Source organism: Cyprinus carpio, chromosome B3 (assembly GCF_018340385.1).
Source record: "Cyprinus carpio isolate SPL01 chromosome B3, ASM1834038v1, whole genome shotgun sequence".
Taxonomy (NCBI): domain Eukaryota; kingdom Metazoa; phylum Chordata; class Actinopteri; order Cypriniformes; family Cyprinidae; genus Cyprinus; species Cyprinus carpio.
In genome coordinates, this window is record NC_056599.1 from 38475996 (window position 1) to 38494238 (window position 18243).

Sequence of the window (18243 nt, forward strand, 5' to 3'; positions counted from 1 at the left end):
TCTATCTATCTATCTACCTAGCTGTCTGTCTGTCTGTCTATCTATCTATCTATCTACCTAGCTGTCTGTGTGCCTGCCTACCTACCCAGCTGTCTGTCTGTCTATCTATCTATCTATATATCTATCTATCTACCTAGCTGTCTGTCTGTCTGTCTATCTATCTATCTATCTATCTATCTACCTAGCTGTCTGTGTGCCTGCCTACCTACCCAGCTGTCTGTCTGTCTGTCTATCTATCTATCTATCTACCTAGCTGTCTGTCTGTCTACCACACGTCTCCCTAAATCCTGTAGAGTTCAACCAATCCGATGAAGACTTCGACACTCCTGAAGTGTTTCACTTTTGTGTCTCATATGCATCAGACGTTCAGCTAACGGTCCGTGGGCGTGACATCTGAGGCTGAGACTACAAGCCTACCTGAAAACAACGAAATCATGATTCTCAATAACGTGTAACATAAAACTTGTGTGAAAGAATAAATCAGTAATCGCGCTGCAGTTTTGGTCCAATGAAAGCCACGGCTTCAAAACAGCGGACAAACGCAGTGAAGTTGAGCCTATGACGGAGAGCCGCAAGAAAGTGGGCGGGGCCTACCGTAAATCCCGTGATTGTCGTCCAATCAAATCATTCAGTGAAGGCGAAGGGGCGGAGCAAAACAAGTGGGTTTTACATGAGCTGTGCTGCAGTCGTCTCACAATCCAGTTTTACCGAAATGGGGCGGAGACAGCGGACACAATGGAGGTAAGCTTGAGTTACTCAAGGCCATATCGGCTGGCACACATCCGAGGCCACAAAGCTATTTGCGAGAGTTAGACTCAACATACCAGCTTTATTTATTACCTCCTAGCTCCGACGCTTTAGTCGTTGAACGGCTGTGTTGTGCTGCGTATGTCGTTATCAGGTGGCTGGAAATGTGCGCACTCGCGCATCTTGAGCATCCATTTTAGCCTGCCGCGAATATTTCATTCATTTAGCATCACGTGTCTGCTATTGCTAATAGGCTAAAACGAGTTAGGTCCGAGTTTTTAAATTGTTACGTGTAACCACTTGATGTATAATGGAGTTGGATTCAGTGGTATAAGAGTCCTGTTAGCTAGCTCCTCGTTCGTTTCCACGAGGGTCGTTCAGAGCACGCTGGCGGCGCGCTTCAGTCACTTATTGTTGGGTGCAGACCGCATGGGATGTGCTTGCTACTTTTTTACAGCTTTGTTCACCAAACCACGCCTAATTAGTTATTAGTGAGCTGATTGCTATAGTTTGCGGTGTGGTCCAATTAATTCAGTCGTTTTTTCTCAACCACGTTGTTGCCCGCATTTATTTAAATTAACGCTTCAGAGGACGCTATTTAAAGATTTTTTCTAATTTAAAAGGCGAATTATTTTAAACGCGACTTTTCTCTCTCTAATAAATTTTAATGTTGTGTGTGTGAGAAAACTCGTTTATTTATATCCCGGTTTTACCCGCCTTGAATCGTCTAAACTGCTTTTAAAGAGGCAATGCTGGTCTTGAGTCCGCACAAGCTCTGTTAATAGTAATAGTGACGGGTTTTGATTGGTCACGGTGGCTTGAATCTTTTGAATCCATTTACCAAAAAGACTCGTTCTTCGTACAGTGAATCTTTAACTACATCCTTTTGGTACAGTAAGTTAGGTGACAAGCGATTCTTTTGTGGCTAGCACTTATTGAATCTTTTATTTGATTCGGTAAAATGAGTCATGCGTGACCGAAACAAGTTTTGTCCTTTGTTAAAATCAGGTCTAGCTGGGTTTTGGGTCTTACGACAACTTTTCAAAATTTTATGCAACATAGAATGTAGAAGCTCGTGCTTTTTTTCCTCTGTGTATAATTTGATTTCTTCTTTTTTTTTTTTTTTTTAGGTTGTCCCAGGGAGAGAGCTCTGCAAAACCTGCAGCAGAAGACATGACCTCCAAAGACTACTACTTCGATTCCTATGCACACTTTGGCATTCACGAGGTAAGGTCTTGTTTATCCATGAGGAGCGGTACAATTAAACGTCTTCATATCTGTGACTAATGTAAACCCCCTCTGTGTCCACAGGAGATGCTAAAGGATGAAGTTCGTACTCTGACGTACAGAAACTCCATGTTCCACAACAAGCATCTCTTCAAGGATAAGGTGGTGCTGGATGTGGGAAGTGGAACCGGCATCCTTTGTATGTTTGCAGCCAAAGCTGGGGCCAAGAAAGTTATTGGAGTGAGTGTAAATCCTGCCTGTTTATGTAAATGTCACCTCATTGCTTTCAGCAGCTGAGTTTTTGTTATGGATACCGACTGGTTTAGTTTAAATGTGGGCTCTTGCCCGTCCTGTCAAGGTGCTCATGCTGTGCTTTTGTCTGATTTTGCATTCTTTTGTCATTCGTTCCCCAGATTGAGTGCAGCAGTATATCAGACTATGCTGTGAAGATTGTGAAGGCCAACAAGTTGGATCACAGTAAGAACTTCTCATAGCTCTTGGCTTCCTTATTGTATACAGACCTCATTTGCACACACCACATCTGTGATTCTTTTGAACTGAACTTACTGTATTATGAGTTGTGTACCTCAAATACCTGTGTAACCTCATCTTCCTTGTCCAGTCGTTACCATCATTAAGGGCAAAGTGGAAGAGGTTGAGCTTCCCGTGGAAAAGGTAGACATAATCATCTCAGAGTGGATGGGCTACTGTCTCTTCTACGAGTCCATGCTTAACACTGTCATTTATGCAAGAGACAAATGGCTGGTGGGTGTATGCTAATGTCCTTTTAAAGCATTGAAGCTATTCACTATAACTATTCACTATTTGATTTAATGCTCATGTTGCCCATTTGTTTTCTTTTTCAGAAACCTGATGGCCTGATTTTCCCTGACAGAGCCACGCTCTACGTCACTGCCATTGAGGACCGACAGTACAAGGACTACAAAATTCACTGTACGTGTCAATTTCTGAATGCATTTGGGGTCTTTTCTGCTGTGTCTGGGCACCATTTCATTTGTTTTGTGTTTTGCATTTTCAGGGTGGGAGAATGTTTATGGCTTTGATATGTCCTGTATCAAGGAAGTGGCCATTAAGGAACCACTAGTGGATGTTGTTGACCCCAAACAGCTTGTTAGTACTGCCTGCCTCATTAAGGTGTAGTTTACTCCACAAAAGTGTGCTTTCAAATTTTTATTTTTTATATATATATATGTGTGTATATATATGTGTGTATATATATGTGTGTATATATATATATATGTATGTATGTATGTATGTATGTATATGTATATGTATATATATATGTATATGTATATATGTGTATGTGTGCATGCATACACACACACACAGACACACAGATACATGCATGCATGCATACATACATACATACATGCATGCATGTATTCATTTATTCATGCTTGCTTATTCAACCTTACCAATTCTCTCGGTTCATTAGGAGGTGGACATCTACACAGTGAAGATCGAGGACTTGTCCTTCACGTCACCTTTCTGCCTGCAGGTGAAAAGGAATGACTACATTCATGCGCTGGTAACCTACTTCAACATTGAGTTCACTCGCTGCCACAAGAAGGACAGGCTTCTCTACTAGTGAGTGCTGTCTTTGTTTTCCCCCTCTCTCTACCACAATTTAAGTTATAAATGAACCCTTGGAAAACAAAGTGCATTTATCCTTTAGGCCCAGAGTCTCCTTACACTCATTGGAAGCAGACTGTGTTCTACCTTGATGACTATCTGACTGTGAAGACCGGAGAAGAGATCTTTGGCACCATCAGCATGAAACCCAACATCAAGAATAATGTAAGCCCCATCTGCACTTAATATTATAAACGATCACTTTTAGAATAGATTCTTACATGAAAGTTTAAAGAGAAATGTGTATATTAAATAATTCTGCATTATATTGAAATAAGTTTTAAAAATATGCCTACTCTACTGTTAAAATTTTGCCTAAGATTTTCTTTCTTTTAGAGGTGTGTTGTTGGTTGTTTGTTTGTTTTCTTCTCCAGCAAGTGCTGTGCTATTTTAAAGCTATAATTAAACCTTTTATATTTCGGTATTTAAGAATTTATTCTTCTTGTTAAGCTGTAGTCTTCATTTTAAAATTCGACCTGTTGAATGTCCCAAGTTAATAAGAGAATGTTGGTATGGTTCCACAGAACTATACAGGGATAACATTCCTGACCATTAAGAGGATATTTCATAATTAAATAGTAATATAATTTTCCCCCTGTTTTGCAGAGAGACCTGGACTTCAACGTCGACATCGACTTCAAGGGTCAACTTTGTGAGGTGTCTAAGACGTCAGAGTACAGGATGCGCTAGATTTCTTTAGCAAAAGTGTGTGAGAGGCATCTCGGAGAGCAGTTCACGCTTGTGTGTATGAAACCGTGTACATTATTCCAAACTGTGCATGATGGACATTTTTAGAGATTCTGTTTTACAGAATATTGTCTGACTTCTTCTCCTTTTCTTTAAAAATGTGCCCAACGGGACTAAACATGGCAAAACAAGGTTTTTTATTTTTTTTTTGCCTTGCTTTTTTTTTTTTTCCAAATTTTAGGTGCACCATCTTGGATGAAATCCCTTAGGTTTATGCATGTACACATGTGCAACTGCTCTCTTTTGCCTGGTTGTCTGTGTCTGACATGTCTGCCATGTATCTTTTTTTTCTTTTCCCTGCCATGCCGACATGTCTGTGTTGGTCACTGTAAAAAATGCAAAGCAGCCATATGTTTTGATATTCCATCTGGTTAAGACAGCATCTTCTATGTAGGTAAAACTTGTCAGGTTTAACTGTGGACAGGCGCTCTGCCCAGTAGTAGCTGAATGAGCCCATATTGTTTTTTTTATTTGTTCTGTACTTGGAGGAAGTTGTTTTGGACCATCAGTAGAGGGCGCCTCCTTTATGTGCAGTTTGTCTTCTGTGGAGTAACAGTTTTAATTCATGTAGGGCTCCCATGTCCTCATCTGTTAGTTTTTTTTTTTTCTTAAACTTGTTACAATAACTTAATCAGAGGATATTATCATGTTATGGATGAGACCGCATAGCAATCTCTTGTGCAACTCATAGGTGGTGTTAATGAGCACCATTTTAGATCCGTTGATCTTTTTAATGTCATATAGGAGGAATCTTCATGACCATTTAGTTTAAGCTTATCTGCTGCTCTTTTGCACTATAAGCACTTAAAACTAAGTTTCTCAGACCCAGAACTACAATTTAATTCCATGGAGGAAAACCTTCAGACTACATTTTCCATTTGAGTGCTTTTATTGAAGGTGATGCTTATCCTGTGTTTGAGTAACTTCACATTTGTTTCATATTGTGATCATCTCTCATATGTGTTGCTGTTGTGTAGTACTGTTATTGTCGAGGGGTGCAAGTTCACATGCCTTGTGTCTAGCACTGGTTTGGATTATTTGTCCACTAGGAAGTATTTTTTTTGTTTGTTTGTTTGTTTGTTTGGCACCATAGACCCCCCCCTTTTTATTTTAAATAAAAACCGTAAATTGAATCTGCGTGGTTTTTCAATGACCAAAAATGCAAACTGACTTCTCAATAGACTAACCAGCTACTGCATTTGTATGTCCTCTGTAGAGAACGTTATATTTTAGGGAATTGCACTGAGATCATACATGTGTCAGTTTTAAGAATTTTAGAGATGCCAAATGTTAGACTATGGTTTAACCATTAAAACTCCCTCTACTTGGGTCTTTAAAAAATGACTGACATTGACCAAATTATCAATTGTAATACTCTTATGGAAATACGTGTAATATTTTGTAATTAGCACTTAGGCTTTCAAGTTGTTTGTTGTATTGTTGCCAAGTTATTACATTATTACAATTCTTTTCATTACGTTACCCCAAGAACATGTTAATATGCAAATGAGATATAATGAATGGATACTACGAATGGGAGTGCCATTTTTACACACATATTGCAAGTAAAAATAGTATATCCAACTGTGCTGTAATATCTTTCATTACAATTATTAATGGTTTCAGTAGGATATATATATATATATGATGTGTATATATATATATATATATATATAGTATTTAGTTTTTTTTTTTTTCCCATGTTTTGTGGTAGCTTCTCATCACATTGGAACTTCCAGCAACTTATTTATTGAAGTTATCCAAAACCACCAAATGTTTAGAAACTGCCAATATACAAATTTTAGTGTGAAATAAGCTTTTTCTTAAACCACAAAACACACACTCAAAATGTAAAAAAGCATTGATGCAAAATTTAATCCAATTCAGACGGTCAAGGTGTAATAATATGTAAATTTATTAAAAAAGAATATAGAGAACAGAAACCACAAATCATAACTTGGAAATGAAGTTCTGGATAATAATAACAACCTTCAAATATAGAAAATGCAAATCCAATGAATGTACATTTTTAATAACAATCCATTTATGATGGATTGAACCCAACCAGTATTAATCAAAACATTAATACAATTGTAATTAAAACATAAATAATTATTCTGTTTGAATCAAAAGTACCAAAGTATTAAGTATTAAAATATTAAAATATTGAAGTATCAAAGTATCTGAATTTCAAGGTATCTGAATTTGAATAAAAACCTGTAAGAGTTCTAAGTCTGAGTCTAAGAGTTGTCGACGTGAAGCCAAAGAAGAGGAAGTGAGCTGAAAAGATAGAGAGACCAGAGTCTCAGAAAGTCAAAAAACCCTATTCTATTTTGCAGAGTCTATCTTATATACTGTTGTTCTAGACATAAGTCGTCATCTGGCTATCACTAACAACACCTGACCTTTAAAAATAGTCTAGTCAATGTCTCGATTTTGGACTTCTTCCTCTTTTAGATTCAAAGTATCATACTGATAATTCTAAGAAATATTGATACAAAAGAACAATACATGCAGTTCAACTTCATATGCAAAAACAGACTCAGCTGACTACGCAGTTAGAAATACTGTGAAAATTACATATCAAAAATACCATAAAGTTTACCAAAAACATTTTTGAATATAAAAATGAAACCTGTTAATATATATATATATATGAGACAGATCCTTACCATGAAATATTAATTTTTAACTTTTGAAATGAAACTTATCATTATGAATAGAACACATTCTGAGTACGTGACTTCTCAGAATCTCTCAACAACACTTGGGTTTAATTTAAATACATGGACTTCTCAGAATCTCTATCAGCATGTGGATTTCTTATAATCTCCATTAGGGCATCATAAAATGATTTTTTTTCCCTTCACCATTCTGAATATGTTTCTGGGTCTGTTTGCAAATAAAATAATAAAAGTCTAATGTGTAATTCACTTTCAGTTGCATGCAAGAGTTTTCTTGTGACTCGGTCCTTATTAGGGCCTTTTGCACCGCAGGAACTTTTTCATAGTCTGATTGATTTAGAGTAGTTAACTAGCTGTATCTAGATCTATCTGAAAAGATAAGGTAATCTTAATACACACACACACACACATATATATACACATATATATATATATATATATGTATATATATATATATATAATTATGTGGTTAGTGTCCTGACAACCCCCAAAATATATGTGAATCAACATCAATTTTCATGAGGAATGTCTCTTTTAAAATTGTATGCATTTATTAGGTGGCAGATCTTGTAAAAACATTTGACATCTGAACTATTCAGATTTATTGCATAAGAATATTTACAATTACATTTTTAAAACTTGAAATAATTTTCAATAGTCTTTGAAACATAAGACGCTTCATAATATTGTCTAAGTAGAGGTTTTTATGAAATAATACAGGTTTTCGTTTTTTTCTCTCATTTTTTCCTTCAACAATTCTAGCATTTCAGTGTCTCTCATCTGTTTCTGTTGTTCCAGCTGAAGAATTGTTTTTTCATATCTTTTTGACATTTCCTGCTTCTCTTTTTCTAACCTCTGCCACTCCTTCTCCGTTCTCTGTCTATGCTGGGACTCTTCATTTTTTCTCTTTATCTCCTCATTCTCCATGTACTGCTGATGTTTTAACTGCTCTTCTCTCTGTTTTTGCCTCTCTAGCTCCATCAATTTTTGATGTTCTGCAGCCTGGCCACTTAATGCTTTCTGTGTCCTTTCTACCTCTTGTCTCCTCTCGTTTCTTTCAGTTTGCATGTGCTCTAGCATAGTAACTATCATGTGGTTTTGCTTTGTCAGCTGTTCATGCAGCTGTGTTTCTCTCAAGCTTTGGCACTGCTGCTCCAGTTCTATGAGTTTAATCAATCTTTGAAACTCAGGCTCTCTGGCTTTCATTTCCTTTCTAGTAGCTTCAGCTTTCTGTTGTAGCTTAGCTTCTCTTTTCTTATATTGCTCCAGTAGCTGGTATGTTGTGTTGGTGTAGCATCCACCACCATTGTCCTGAACCATGTCTTGGATCTTTTTAAGGAGTTTGGACACTTGTAAATAGTTTCTATCTTTATTGTTGAAAACATGGCATCTGCCACCACATTTGTCAATTAAGGCTTTGAGATCTGCTGTAGCCCCTCTCAGATAGTCCTCAAAAGTTGTGTCCTCCAGGGCATCCCCCTTTGTGAATAAAATCAATGTGTATCTTGTAGCTCCTTCCCCAAAGATCTCCTGAATCTGCTGGACTGTTTGCTTCTCTTCGTTTGTGAAACGATTGCCAATCGCCAGGATGAAAAGAAAGACATGGGGACCAGGGTATGACATGTCGATGCATTTCACTATGGCCTGTGTGAGCTCAGCCTCAGAGAGCTCTGTGTCACACCAGCCTGGAGTGTCCAAAACTTTGATTGTTTTTCCATCAAAAACAGTGGTGGCCACACTGCATTGCTTTGTCACAGACTTAGAGCTTGCTGCTTTGTGAAAATGATCTCTTCCAAGGATGGAGTTACCAGTGGCACTTTTCCCTACGCCTGTTTTGCCAATAAGGACAATCCTAATTTCTTGTGCTATATAGATCAAGAAATAAAATGCAGTTGTATCAAATAAAATAACAAGTATGTAATAAAATATTAATAATATACTTATACTAATATAATATACTTTTTAGTATGTATTTTTATTTAGATAAAATGATAGACCTTTACAGCAGTGACAGGAAAATAAAACAATTCCTAAACATTTAATGGACTAAATACTTATTAAAGAGAATATAACATTACAATATTACAGTATCAGATTATTAATGTGAGGCATTAATGGATAAGATCAAAAATAAAAACAACAACTCATAATGTGTAATATATACACACACGCGCACATATATATATATATATATATATATATATATATATACACACGCGCGCACACACACACACACACACACACACACACAAACACAAAAATATATATATATATATATATATATATATATATATATATATATATATAAACATCTGTTACATACCTGAGAGCTGTGCACTCATCTTGGCTCAGTTTAACAGAGACCTAGAACAAGAGTATTCAGGAGAGACACTATAAGAGCGCTTATAAGGGCTTCCTTGTTCCAGCCCCTATCTTGGCAGTTTGACAGATTATTGTTTCAACTAAAAACTGAAAGCCAACAAAACCCAAACCAATGCGTGTTTAGCAAATTTCTACACAAGAAGTAAGAGATGCAGGTTTGTATGTAGATGTTCATGCTATGTAAAAAAAAAAAAAGTTTCACAAGTGTGATTTTGAAATAAAAAAAAAATGTAGGAAATTGCTAAAATTAGCTCTAAAGGAAAAATAATGTGAAAACAATGTAATCCACCTTTTATTATTTGTTATTTACTCTTGTCAGTGTCTGATACGTTAATTCATGGCATTCTCTTTTAACTTGATTGACTTTTAGTGTGGGGTTAGATTTAGTGCCAACATTCTTATTGCCCTCATGTTTACATCAATGTAATGATATTTTTCTTTCATTAATGATATTTGGTTGTAAAATTCACTATATGACATGATGATAGCTTCTATTGAAAATTCATAATAATAATGCAGAAAGATTTGAATGCAGGTTAGGCTTAGGGTATAAACCCTATAAATTGGTTATAAAAATAATACAAGCTACCATGAATGTCAATGTGTGTTTTTGAATGATTGCAGTGACTTATGTGTGCTTATATGTTAAATGAGTGTTTACCTGTGTATGTGTGTGTTGGGTTATGTGTGCTCATGTACAACAGAAACAAAATAAATATAATGCAGTAACACATTAAAGTCTCCTTTAAGGTGTTTTTGGTGTTTATGAACTAATTTACAAATGTATTATAAATCATGACAAGCAGTAATAAATCCATGAATAAAAAGGGTGATTTTAATGCAATGCCCGCCAAATAGTGAGCCATTTTTAAAAATAAATGATTAATAAATATATTTATGCATACCTTTTCATTCAAAACCAGATTCCTGACTTATTTCATGATTCAACAAACATAGACTATTATAGCAAGACTGAAAGGTGTTATATTTATTGTTTACTCATTTACAGTATATCTCATGGGGGGGGGGGGGGGGGGTAACGTTATCTTATGGAAAGATAAACTGGAATAACTTGATTTACAGTAAATGATGATTGGGGTTGGTTGCAAAGTTCACCATATCATGATAAGCAGTAATAAATGTCAACATCTAGGTCTGAAGAGTTATCAGGATGATACTTTTTATAATGGGTGTATAAAAGGAAGAGGACTATTAATACAACAAACTCCTCCAGGGGCAGTGCTTGCAAGTCCACCACCTGATCTCTAATAAGAGCGGTGGGAACTTTGTGCAGGTACCAGGGCCGGCATCTCAAGATAACATGAGAGCTGACTGGCCCGAATTCCAAACATGCTTCGTCAAATGAAAATGCTTGCAAGTCCCCGACCCTCTTAAACCGGAGCTAAAGCTGTCAGGAGTGCAATTTTAAAACTTTAGCTCTTTAAAACTTTAGCTCTACTGAGAGCAAGGGTTCGAAGTGACCCCTATGCAGTGCAGAGAGAACCACTGCAAGGTCCCAAGAGGGAACTTGATTAGGGCGAGGCGGATTGAGCCTCCTGGCCCCTCTCAGGAACCTGATGACCTTACCGTCAGCCGCAATGGCGGCCACATAGACCTTCAGGGTGGAAGGAGACAGCCCTTCGTTCCAATCCTCCCTGAAGAAAGGAAAGCACTGACCTGATCGGGCATCTCCAGGGGTCTTCACGACGTGAAGAACACCAAGCAATGAATAGGTTCCACTTCAGAGCTTAGGCGTGTCTGGTAGAGGAGGCCCTAGCTGAAGTGATGGTAGCTACCACCTGAGGTGGAAAGGTACCTAAACCTTCCATGACCCATCCAGGACCCACACATGTAGGTTCCAAAGATTGGGAAGCGGGTGCCAGAGGGTGCCAACCATATGAAAAACAACATCCAACTCCAGAGGAATTGGCCAGGGAGGGGCTGTTGCGAGGAGTACGAATTCTGAGAACCAGGTATGCCTGGGCCATTAAGGTTCAACCAAAAGGACCTGCACCTCGTCTGCACCTGCACCCACCTAAAGAAATAAGTTTCCCTCTCTCTCTCTCTCTCTCTCTCTCTTTCACACACACACACACACACACAATGGTTTCTATGCTTTATGGGGACATATATAAATAATGATTTTTATACTGTATCAACTTAGATTTTCAAAAATGTTCATGATCACGGTGACCAAAAAGAGTCCCCACAAAGATAAAAATGACTGGTACATTATAGGTCCACATAATTTAGGGAATTCCAGTTAGACACATACACACGGAACATTACCTTTCAGATGACACATTATGACATTATGTTGTTGACCATTTTTATGTTCTCACAAATAAGAACAATGTTTAGTGAACAGAAGCTTATAAAACTTCTTGTTATTGTTATTCTATGACACATTCTGAAATGTTTCATTTGTAAATAAGCTTATGCTTTTTGAGTGTTTATGTACATGTTTTGTAATATGATTTTTTTCCCCACATCAGTGATTTTGAGAAACTGCAATAATGTTTTCTAAAAGAAAAATAATATGAAATAAGTGAAAAAATCATAATATGAAATAATACATATAATTATTGTTATCAGATGTTGTCCAGTGTCATATAAGTGAAATCACACCATTATCTTAAGGAAATTTGCCCCTTTTATTGCCTGCATGATTATTGCACTCATATTTAAATCAATTTAATGATAATTATTGCATTTGGTTACAAAGTTTAAATGAGTTATCAGGATCACTTCTCTTTCCAATTTCCCTGAATTGTCTCTCTGAATTGTTTTGTGCAATGTTTTAAAAAAATTATTTTGATGTACTATTGATTCCTGTATCCAGAGCAAAGGTGTGATAAAGATATAACACTGCTAGAATACAGTTTCCTGCCAATACAGCATGACCAAATCTGTAATAATATTTTTAAAATACTTGTTAAACGAGTTTAAATGTATGTAATATTGTATTCAATTGTATTCAATTTGTCATATTTTTTTCCATGGGTGTTCTTGCTTATTATTAAATACCTTTTGATGTTGCTTCTAGTATTTCTGTGTGTGATTTTTAATTTCCAACCCATTTTAAGCCAGCAATATAGTTAATTTTAAACAATATTTGAGTTAAATAAAACAACCAACATATTGGGTAAAAACTTTTAACCCAACCAGCTGGGCCAAAATAACCCAGCATGTCTTCTGTACAGTAACTAGCAGTGGGTTGCCAAGTAATCCAGAAATGGTTGTTTTTAACCCAGCATTTTTCAGAGTGCAGTCACTGATGGTTTAATCTATGTATGTACTTTATCCTGCTCTATGATCATAATTGCTGAGTGGGTTCAAACTTTGAACACTGTGTGAGTGTATCATCTGAGATAATTGGCTAGTAACAAAAAATATTTTAATTATAGGTTATCTGTTTGAAATTGCAAACCAAATCTGAATCTAGAAATGTACCAAATGATTCACTGATTAAAGATCAGTTTGATTAAATTATAGACAAATGGTTTAACAATATAGTATGACGAAGGGCATAAATGTTTAGCTACATGAAACACTTAGTGTTTAGTGAAAACTAAGGATGCGTTTTTGATTTAGTTTCTTGCACTAAGCTGACAATAAACTGAAATGTTTGATAAATGTGCATTTTCGAATTGTCTGTTAAGGGATTATTTGGAAAAAAATATAAGGCAATAAAAACATGAGAATTCAGTATCTGGACAATGCAGTTCATTTATTTATTTTTTTTTTTTTTTACAAGAACAATGTAATACACAAGATAATAGTTTAATTTTCAACTGAAATAGGACCCATCCTCAGAATCTGTGATGAAACTCATGATCATATGGGATAGACAGATTTTTAAAATTAAATGTAGTATTTTTTTTTTTAATTGTGTAAATGATGAAAGATGCCAAATTTCATTGCACTAAATCCCCTTCTGTGTAAGGCAACATATTACTTTAAATGGATAAGGATTTAATTAATTTTTTTTTGTAAATTCTTTTTGTGTGTGATGTGCTTTCGTAAACACTAGAAATTGCACCGTGTTCATTCTTATTCGCAGATTGTTCATGTCTGCCATCAGCTGGTCTTGGATGGTTTTAGTGAGCTCATCCACCTTCTCCTTTACCTTTTCAAACTCCTTTCTGTCAATCATTGTTTGTCCTTTTTCTTCTTTTTGGTCAGCATCACAAATACTCACTTGGTCATCGTCATCATCTCTGTTTTCATCTTCAGCAGGACTTTTTCTATTTTCTGCCACTGAATTCTCTGCTTCATTCCTACACTGTTTCTTGTTCTTGTTATACATAGATTCAGTGTAACATTTATTTTTATTTTCCTTCACCAGATCATTTATCTTCTTCAGAAGTAAAGAGGTTTGCTGGCAATCTTTTTCGTTTCTGTTGTTAAAGACATGAACTCTTCCTCCAGATATCTTAATGATTTGCTCTAGTTCTGAGTGAAGTTCTTTCAGGTAGTCTTCGATAGGCTCCTCCAGCTCATCCCCTTTGGTGAACAGCACAATCATGTATTTGATGACTTCATCCCCAAACTCCTTCAGGATATTCATGACTGTTGTTATCTCTTCATTGGTAAATCTTCCAGTAGTCAGCACTAAGAGAAACACATGTGGATTGTACATGTTGACGGATTCAATGATATCCTGCTTCATTTCAGTCTCAAACTGAGAAGAATCACACCATCCCGGAGTGTCAATCACTTTGATTTTTTGCTTGTCCACAGTGGACATGCTCATTGAACAGGCTCGAGTGACGCGCTCTGAGCTGGGCGCTGTGTGAAATGCATGTTTGCCCAAAAGAGTGTTTCCTGATGCGCTCTTTCCTGCTCCTTGCTTTCCCAACAGAATAATTGTCAGCTCCTCCATATCCAGCCTTTCATTGACAAAGAAAAAGAACAAATATATTTGCAAGCCAAAATTAACATGTAGCCTGCTGCTGAACAAAGTATTCAAAGTAAAGTAAGTTATCATTACAACGTTCTTCATAGCTTTTTCTACAAAAAATATAACAGTACCTTTCAGTCTCTGTGTTCTGTTGTTTCTGCTATAATGAAAGTGCTTGATGACTGAGCAGCACATTTATACTCTGACTGGATGCTCCACCTCCATCTGAAGATGTCACAGACTCAGGCACAGGTTTCTCAAGAGCCCCATACACTGGAACTCAATAGATTCAGCAGGTCTTTGTTTTGTGTTTTATATTTCATTGGTTTTTATGACATGGGGGAAATGTTGGTGCTTCACATCACATTTCCTTGTTTCTCATTATAAAACAAAATATTGATCTCATTATGATCTGTATGCAACCACAACTGCTACAATAAATGTAATGAAAAATAATTTGGAAAACAACAACAACAAAAAATTTAATCATCATGGTCCAAGCACCAATATGCGCATGATTAGGTGATTTAATTGCCCTGTATCTCTTTCAATATAAAGTGCTTTACTGCAAATTCAACAGTCTTGAATCTCAGTTGATAAGAAAAGTTTTGATAAACCAGTTTGCAGAAATACATGCTATTCTTGCAAGTTGTAGCACCCCTTATGGGCAGAATCTGACATGACCTGTTCAGATGTGCATCCTCAGAATGTCCTCTGGTCTATGTGTATTTGTGTCAAGTTTTGAATTTTGCATTCAGAAGATATAAGACTATTAATTACAAGAAGGCTAATTTTCTTTGGCTTATATATTTGCAATGTTTAGACATGCCAAATGTCTGAGTCAGATTTTAGTCCCTAAAGTTGCAGGTTTATGAACTGCAAAGTAAATGGCCTTATTATAGTGCTACCTAGTATACAGAGGGACCTGGGTTTAGAGCATCATGGTTCAATCACTTTCTGTGCTTGGGCCCCTAACAATGATTTGCAAGTCTTATCCACATGTGTAAATAAAGTATTCAGTGTAAGAGTCAATATAAATTTGCTTGAAAGAAATGTATTGATATTGCTGCAGGGCTTTAAATATTGCATTACAGAAAAGTATGGTTAAAGATACAACATAAATTCCTTAATAAAATTAGGTTGCCTAACATACAAATGTTGTTAAGCTGGTCAAACATTCAAATAAATTGTAGGCATGTGTTCTTCATACAAATGTTTAATTTATTCCATTTAAATGCCTTTTTGTTTAATTTGTTTTATCTTTGTATTGGTCCAATGAAATTTATTTAAGCATATAAGAAAGTGAGTCAAAAATCTACACCTTAGAAACAAAAAATAAAGGGCCTGTTTTGCATTTGGACAGCATATCCTCTCTAACACATCTCAGGTCTCTTCTTGGCTGCCCGGCAGCGGAGAACTTTGAGGAAAAACTGTCAATTTTGTGGGAGGAGTCCCTGCGGAAACAGGACAGCAGGAAATGGAAATTGACAAGTCGGGAGGTTTTATCCTGGCCGAGGCTGTTGGTGTAAAAAGGAAGAGAGGACAGGTTGTCTGAAGTTGAGTCCATCTGTCGAGAAGAAAACATAGACAGGGACAATGAATAAACCAACCCTGCTTAAAAAGATTTCTTTCAATGTTTTTATCCAAACATCATTTAGTTTTACTTCATACTTCCCTCCTACAAACATCATTCACAATATACACACCGTGAGCTGTTCTTTTAAGTGCAATCACCTTGTTAAAAGACGTGCTCCAGACCTGCTCCCAGGCTGTTGATGTTTTCCTGTAGCTCTTTGGTTTTGCTGTCAATGGTGTTGCGTTCTGGATGTGCCAGGCTGGACGCCTCAGAGGAGAGAAGGGCGAGGGGATCAGACCACGCCAGCAGCAGAGACCGAGCCAGAGACAGCAACTCATCCTCCTGCACAAACAATCAGATAAAACTTCATTCACTGCTGGTCCGTTTTGCTCTCTAACTACAATTGTGACCACAAGTAGGAAATGTTTACTCATAGTTTGACACTGCACATTAAAGGGTTAGTTGGTTCACCCAAAAAAATAAAATAAAAAAGTAAATTCATTTGTTCCAAGTCCATAAGGCTTTCGAACCAATGAGGTTTCACAAAAGTGAATTCTTGTGATTCTGCAAGAACCAGTGAGTCAGAGAGGCAAGTATAATTGAGTTCACATGTATCATATTTAATGTGCTCTATGTATGTGTTTTGATTATTGTTCATATGTGAATAAAAATCTTTATAAATTTTAGTTTTGGTAGTATGGACATTCAATAGACGAACAGAAATCTTGCATTTCTTTAAAAATCTTTTAAACATATTCATTTTTTTAAAAATTAAATATATTAGTATATTTTGTTTTATATAAAGTATTTACAGTTACAACAATTTAATAATACATTTGTATACGATAAAAATTTATATTTGTATTTAAATTTTATATATATATATATATATATATATATATATATATATATATATATATATATATATTTGTAATTATAAAATTGTTTAAATAATAAAATAATGAAAAATAAGCTGGAAACACACTCTCAAAAATATAAGTATGAAAATTGTTACAGGGGTGATACCTTTTCAAAAGGTACACCTTTGAACTTAAAGGGTCCTTATCGTTACCTTAAAGCAAAGACTATAGAATATCCTTACCTTTAGTCTTAAATGACTTTGCTTAAAGGTACATAGCTAAAGTGTACATATTACAAGTATATCTTTTGAAAAGGTATCACTCGAGTGACAGCTGTCACACTTTTTTTCTGAGAGTGCAAGAGAATTTTTTTTACATTTGATAGAGATGAGGATGGATGCAGTAAAGCATGCTCTTACCGGGACTTTCAGGGCTTGGTCTTTGTCATTGGGAACCTGAAGGGAGGATGTGTGGCACATCGATGGACGGGGCATCATTACCCTTCCAACTGGAGGAAAGTGAGAATCCTGTGGATGAAAGCAACATTAATATTAAACAACCAACATCAAATCAATGAATTAAATACCTGCTTGGATAAAACTAAAGTCACATATTGCAAATAACCCGGTGAGAGGGCATACAACACCAGGGTGTTTGGTACTGACCAGGTCATTAGTGAGAGAGGTGCTGAGAGAGTGAAGTTTGTCGGAAAGTTGAGAGGCTCGCTCCAGTAAATCATTCAGACCAACTCCATTGATGGAGACAAATGCACACATCAAACAGCCACTGAAATGCAAAAAGAAAAAGAAACCCATTCAAAAATAACATTAGGGTCATCTGAAGTCCAGTGAGTATGAACAGAAAATGGAAAAGGGAATGTAAAGGAAGAGAAGTAGAGTGCAAAATGTGGCAGGGAAAGGTTAGTCTGGGAAAGACAAAGGTTTGCTTACCTGCAAAGCACAGTCGAGATCCTTGAGTCATTTTAACTGGTTTTAACTGGTTTTAACTGGTCTCGGTTGAATCTTTGCAGTCTCTCTTGAGCTCTCTGTTATTTTTCTTCCCCATTATATAGCCCTGCTCTTCTTGGGCCTCTCATTTTCATATGCAATAAATCTTGCACTCCAGGTGTATTAGGTAAATCCTGAACTAATGAAAAACATTGATGTGAGGGTTTGGCTGATCAATGTTTATAAGCTGTCTGAGTAGATACAGGACACGAAGGCACAAACTCAGATGATCAGATGATGATCACACAGTCAGATGATGTACCAGTTAAATAAATGTAAAACAGTCTTTCTCTTTTAACTATGATATTTGTGACGTTTAATGAATTTTTTTTTTCTTGGCGTGATGCAATTATTTTAGGGTCTCTGAATGGAAAAACAAATTGATTCTAATAGACTGCACCACTATCAGAATCAGAAAGAGCATTTACACACACACACACACACACACACACACACA

General features: G+C 36.2%; 3 protein-coding genes and 1 pseudogene across 3 annotated transcripts; 1 reads left to right on the top strand and 3 right to left on the bottom strand.

Annotated features, from left to right (window-relative positions):
* The first annotated feature begins 558 nt into the window (after nucleotides 1-558).
* Nucleotides 559-5507, top strand: LOC109048504 (annotated as a pseudogene).
* A 2081-nt stretch (nucleotides 5508-7588) lies between these two features.
* On the bottom strand, nucleotides 7589-9427 carry LOC122136904 (GTPase IMAP family member 4-like). Its single transcript, XM_042721488.1, has 2 exons — nucleotides 9382-9427; nucleotides 7589-8923 (listed from the first exon to the last, which is right to left on the bottom strand). The coding sequence occupies exons 1-2, from the start codon at nucleotides 9398-9400 to the stop codon at nucleotides 7749-7751; spliced, it is 1194 nt and encodes a 397-aa protein (XP_042577422.1). The 5' UTR covers nucleotides 9401-9427; the 3' UTR covers nucleotides 7589-7748.
* Nucleotides 9428-13149: 3722 nt separating this feature from the next.
* On the bottom strand, nucleotides 13150-15069 carry LOC109058793 (GTPase IMAP family member 4-like). The gene is made up of 2 exons (XM_019075991.2): nucleotides 14475-15069; nucleotides 13150-14332 (listed from the first exon to the last, which is right to left on the bottom strand). The coding sequence occupies exon 2, from the start codon at nucleotides 14323-14325 to the stop codon at nucleotides 13420-13422; it is 906 nt and encodes a 301-aa protein (XP_018931536.2). The 5' UTR covers nucleotides 14326-14332; nucleotides 14475-15069; the 3' UTR covers nucleotides 13150-13419.
* Nucleotides 15070-15377: 308 nt separating this feature from the next.
* On the bottom strand, nucleotides 15378-17569 carry LOC109058812 (prolactin). Its single transcript, XM_042720965.1, has 4 exons — nucleotides 17445-17569; nucleotides 17199-17306; nucleotides 16091-16261; nucleotides 15378-15910 (listed from the first exon to the last, which is right to left on the bottom strand). The coding sequence occupies exons 1-4, from the start codon at nucleotides 17553-17555 to the stop codon at nucleotides 15659-15661; spliced, it is 642 nt and encodes a 213-aa protein (XP_042576899.1). The 5' UTR covers nucleotides 17556-17569; the 3' UTR covers nucleotides 15378-15658.
* Between the last annotated feature and the right edge of the window lie 674 nt (nucleotides 17570-18243).

Coding starts and splice junctions, on each gene's coding strand:
- LOC109058793 (XM_019075991.2), bottom strand. CDS start 14,325: ATGGAGGAGCTGACAATTATTCTGTTGGGAAAGCAAGGAGCAGGAAAG.
- LOC109058812 (XM_042720965.1), bottom strand. CDS start 17,555: ATGTGTGCATTTGTCTCCATCAATGGAGTTGGTCTGAATGATTTACTG. Junction 17,307..17,444: donor CCTCTCTCACTAATGACCTG/GTCAGTACCAAA, acceptor TTTCATCCACAG/GATTCTCACTTTCCTCCAGT. Junction 15,911..16,090: donor TGGGAGCAGGTCTGGAGCAC/GTCTTTTAACAA, acceptor TCTTCTCGACAG/ATGGACTCAACTTCAGACAA.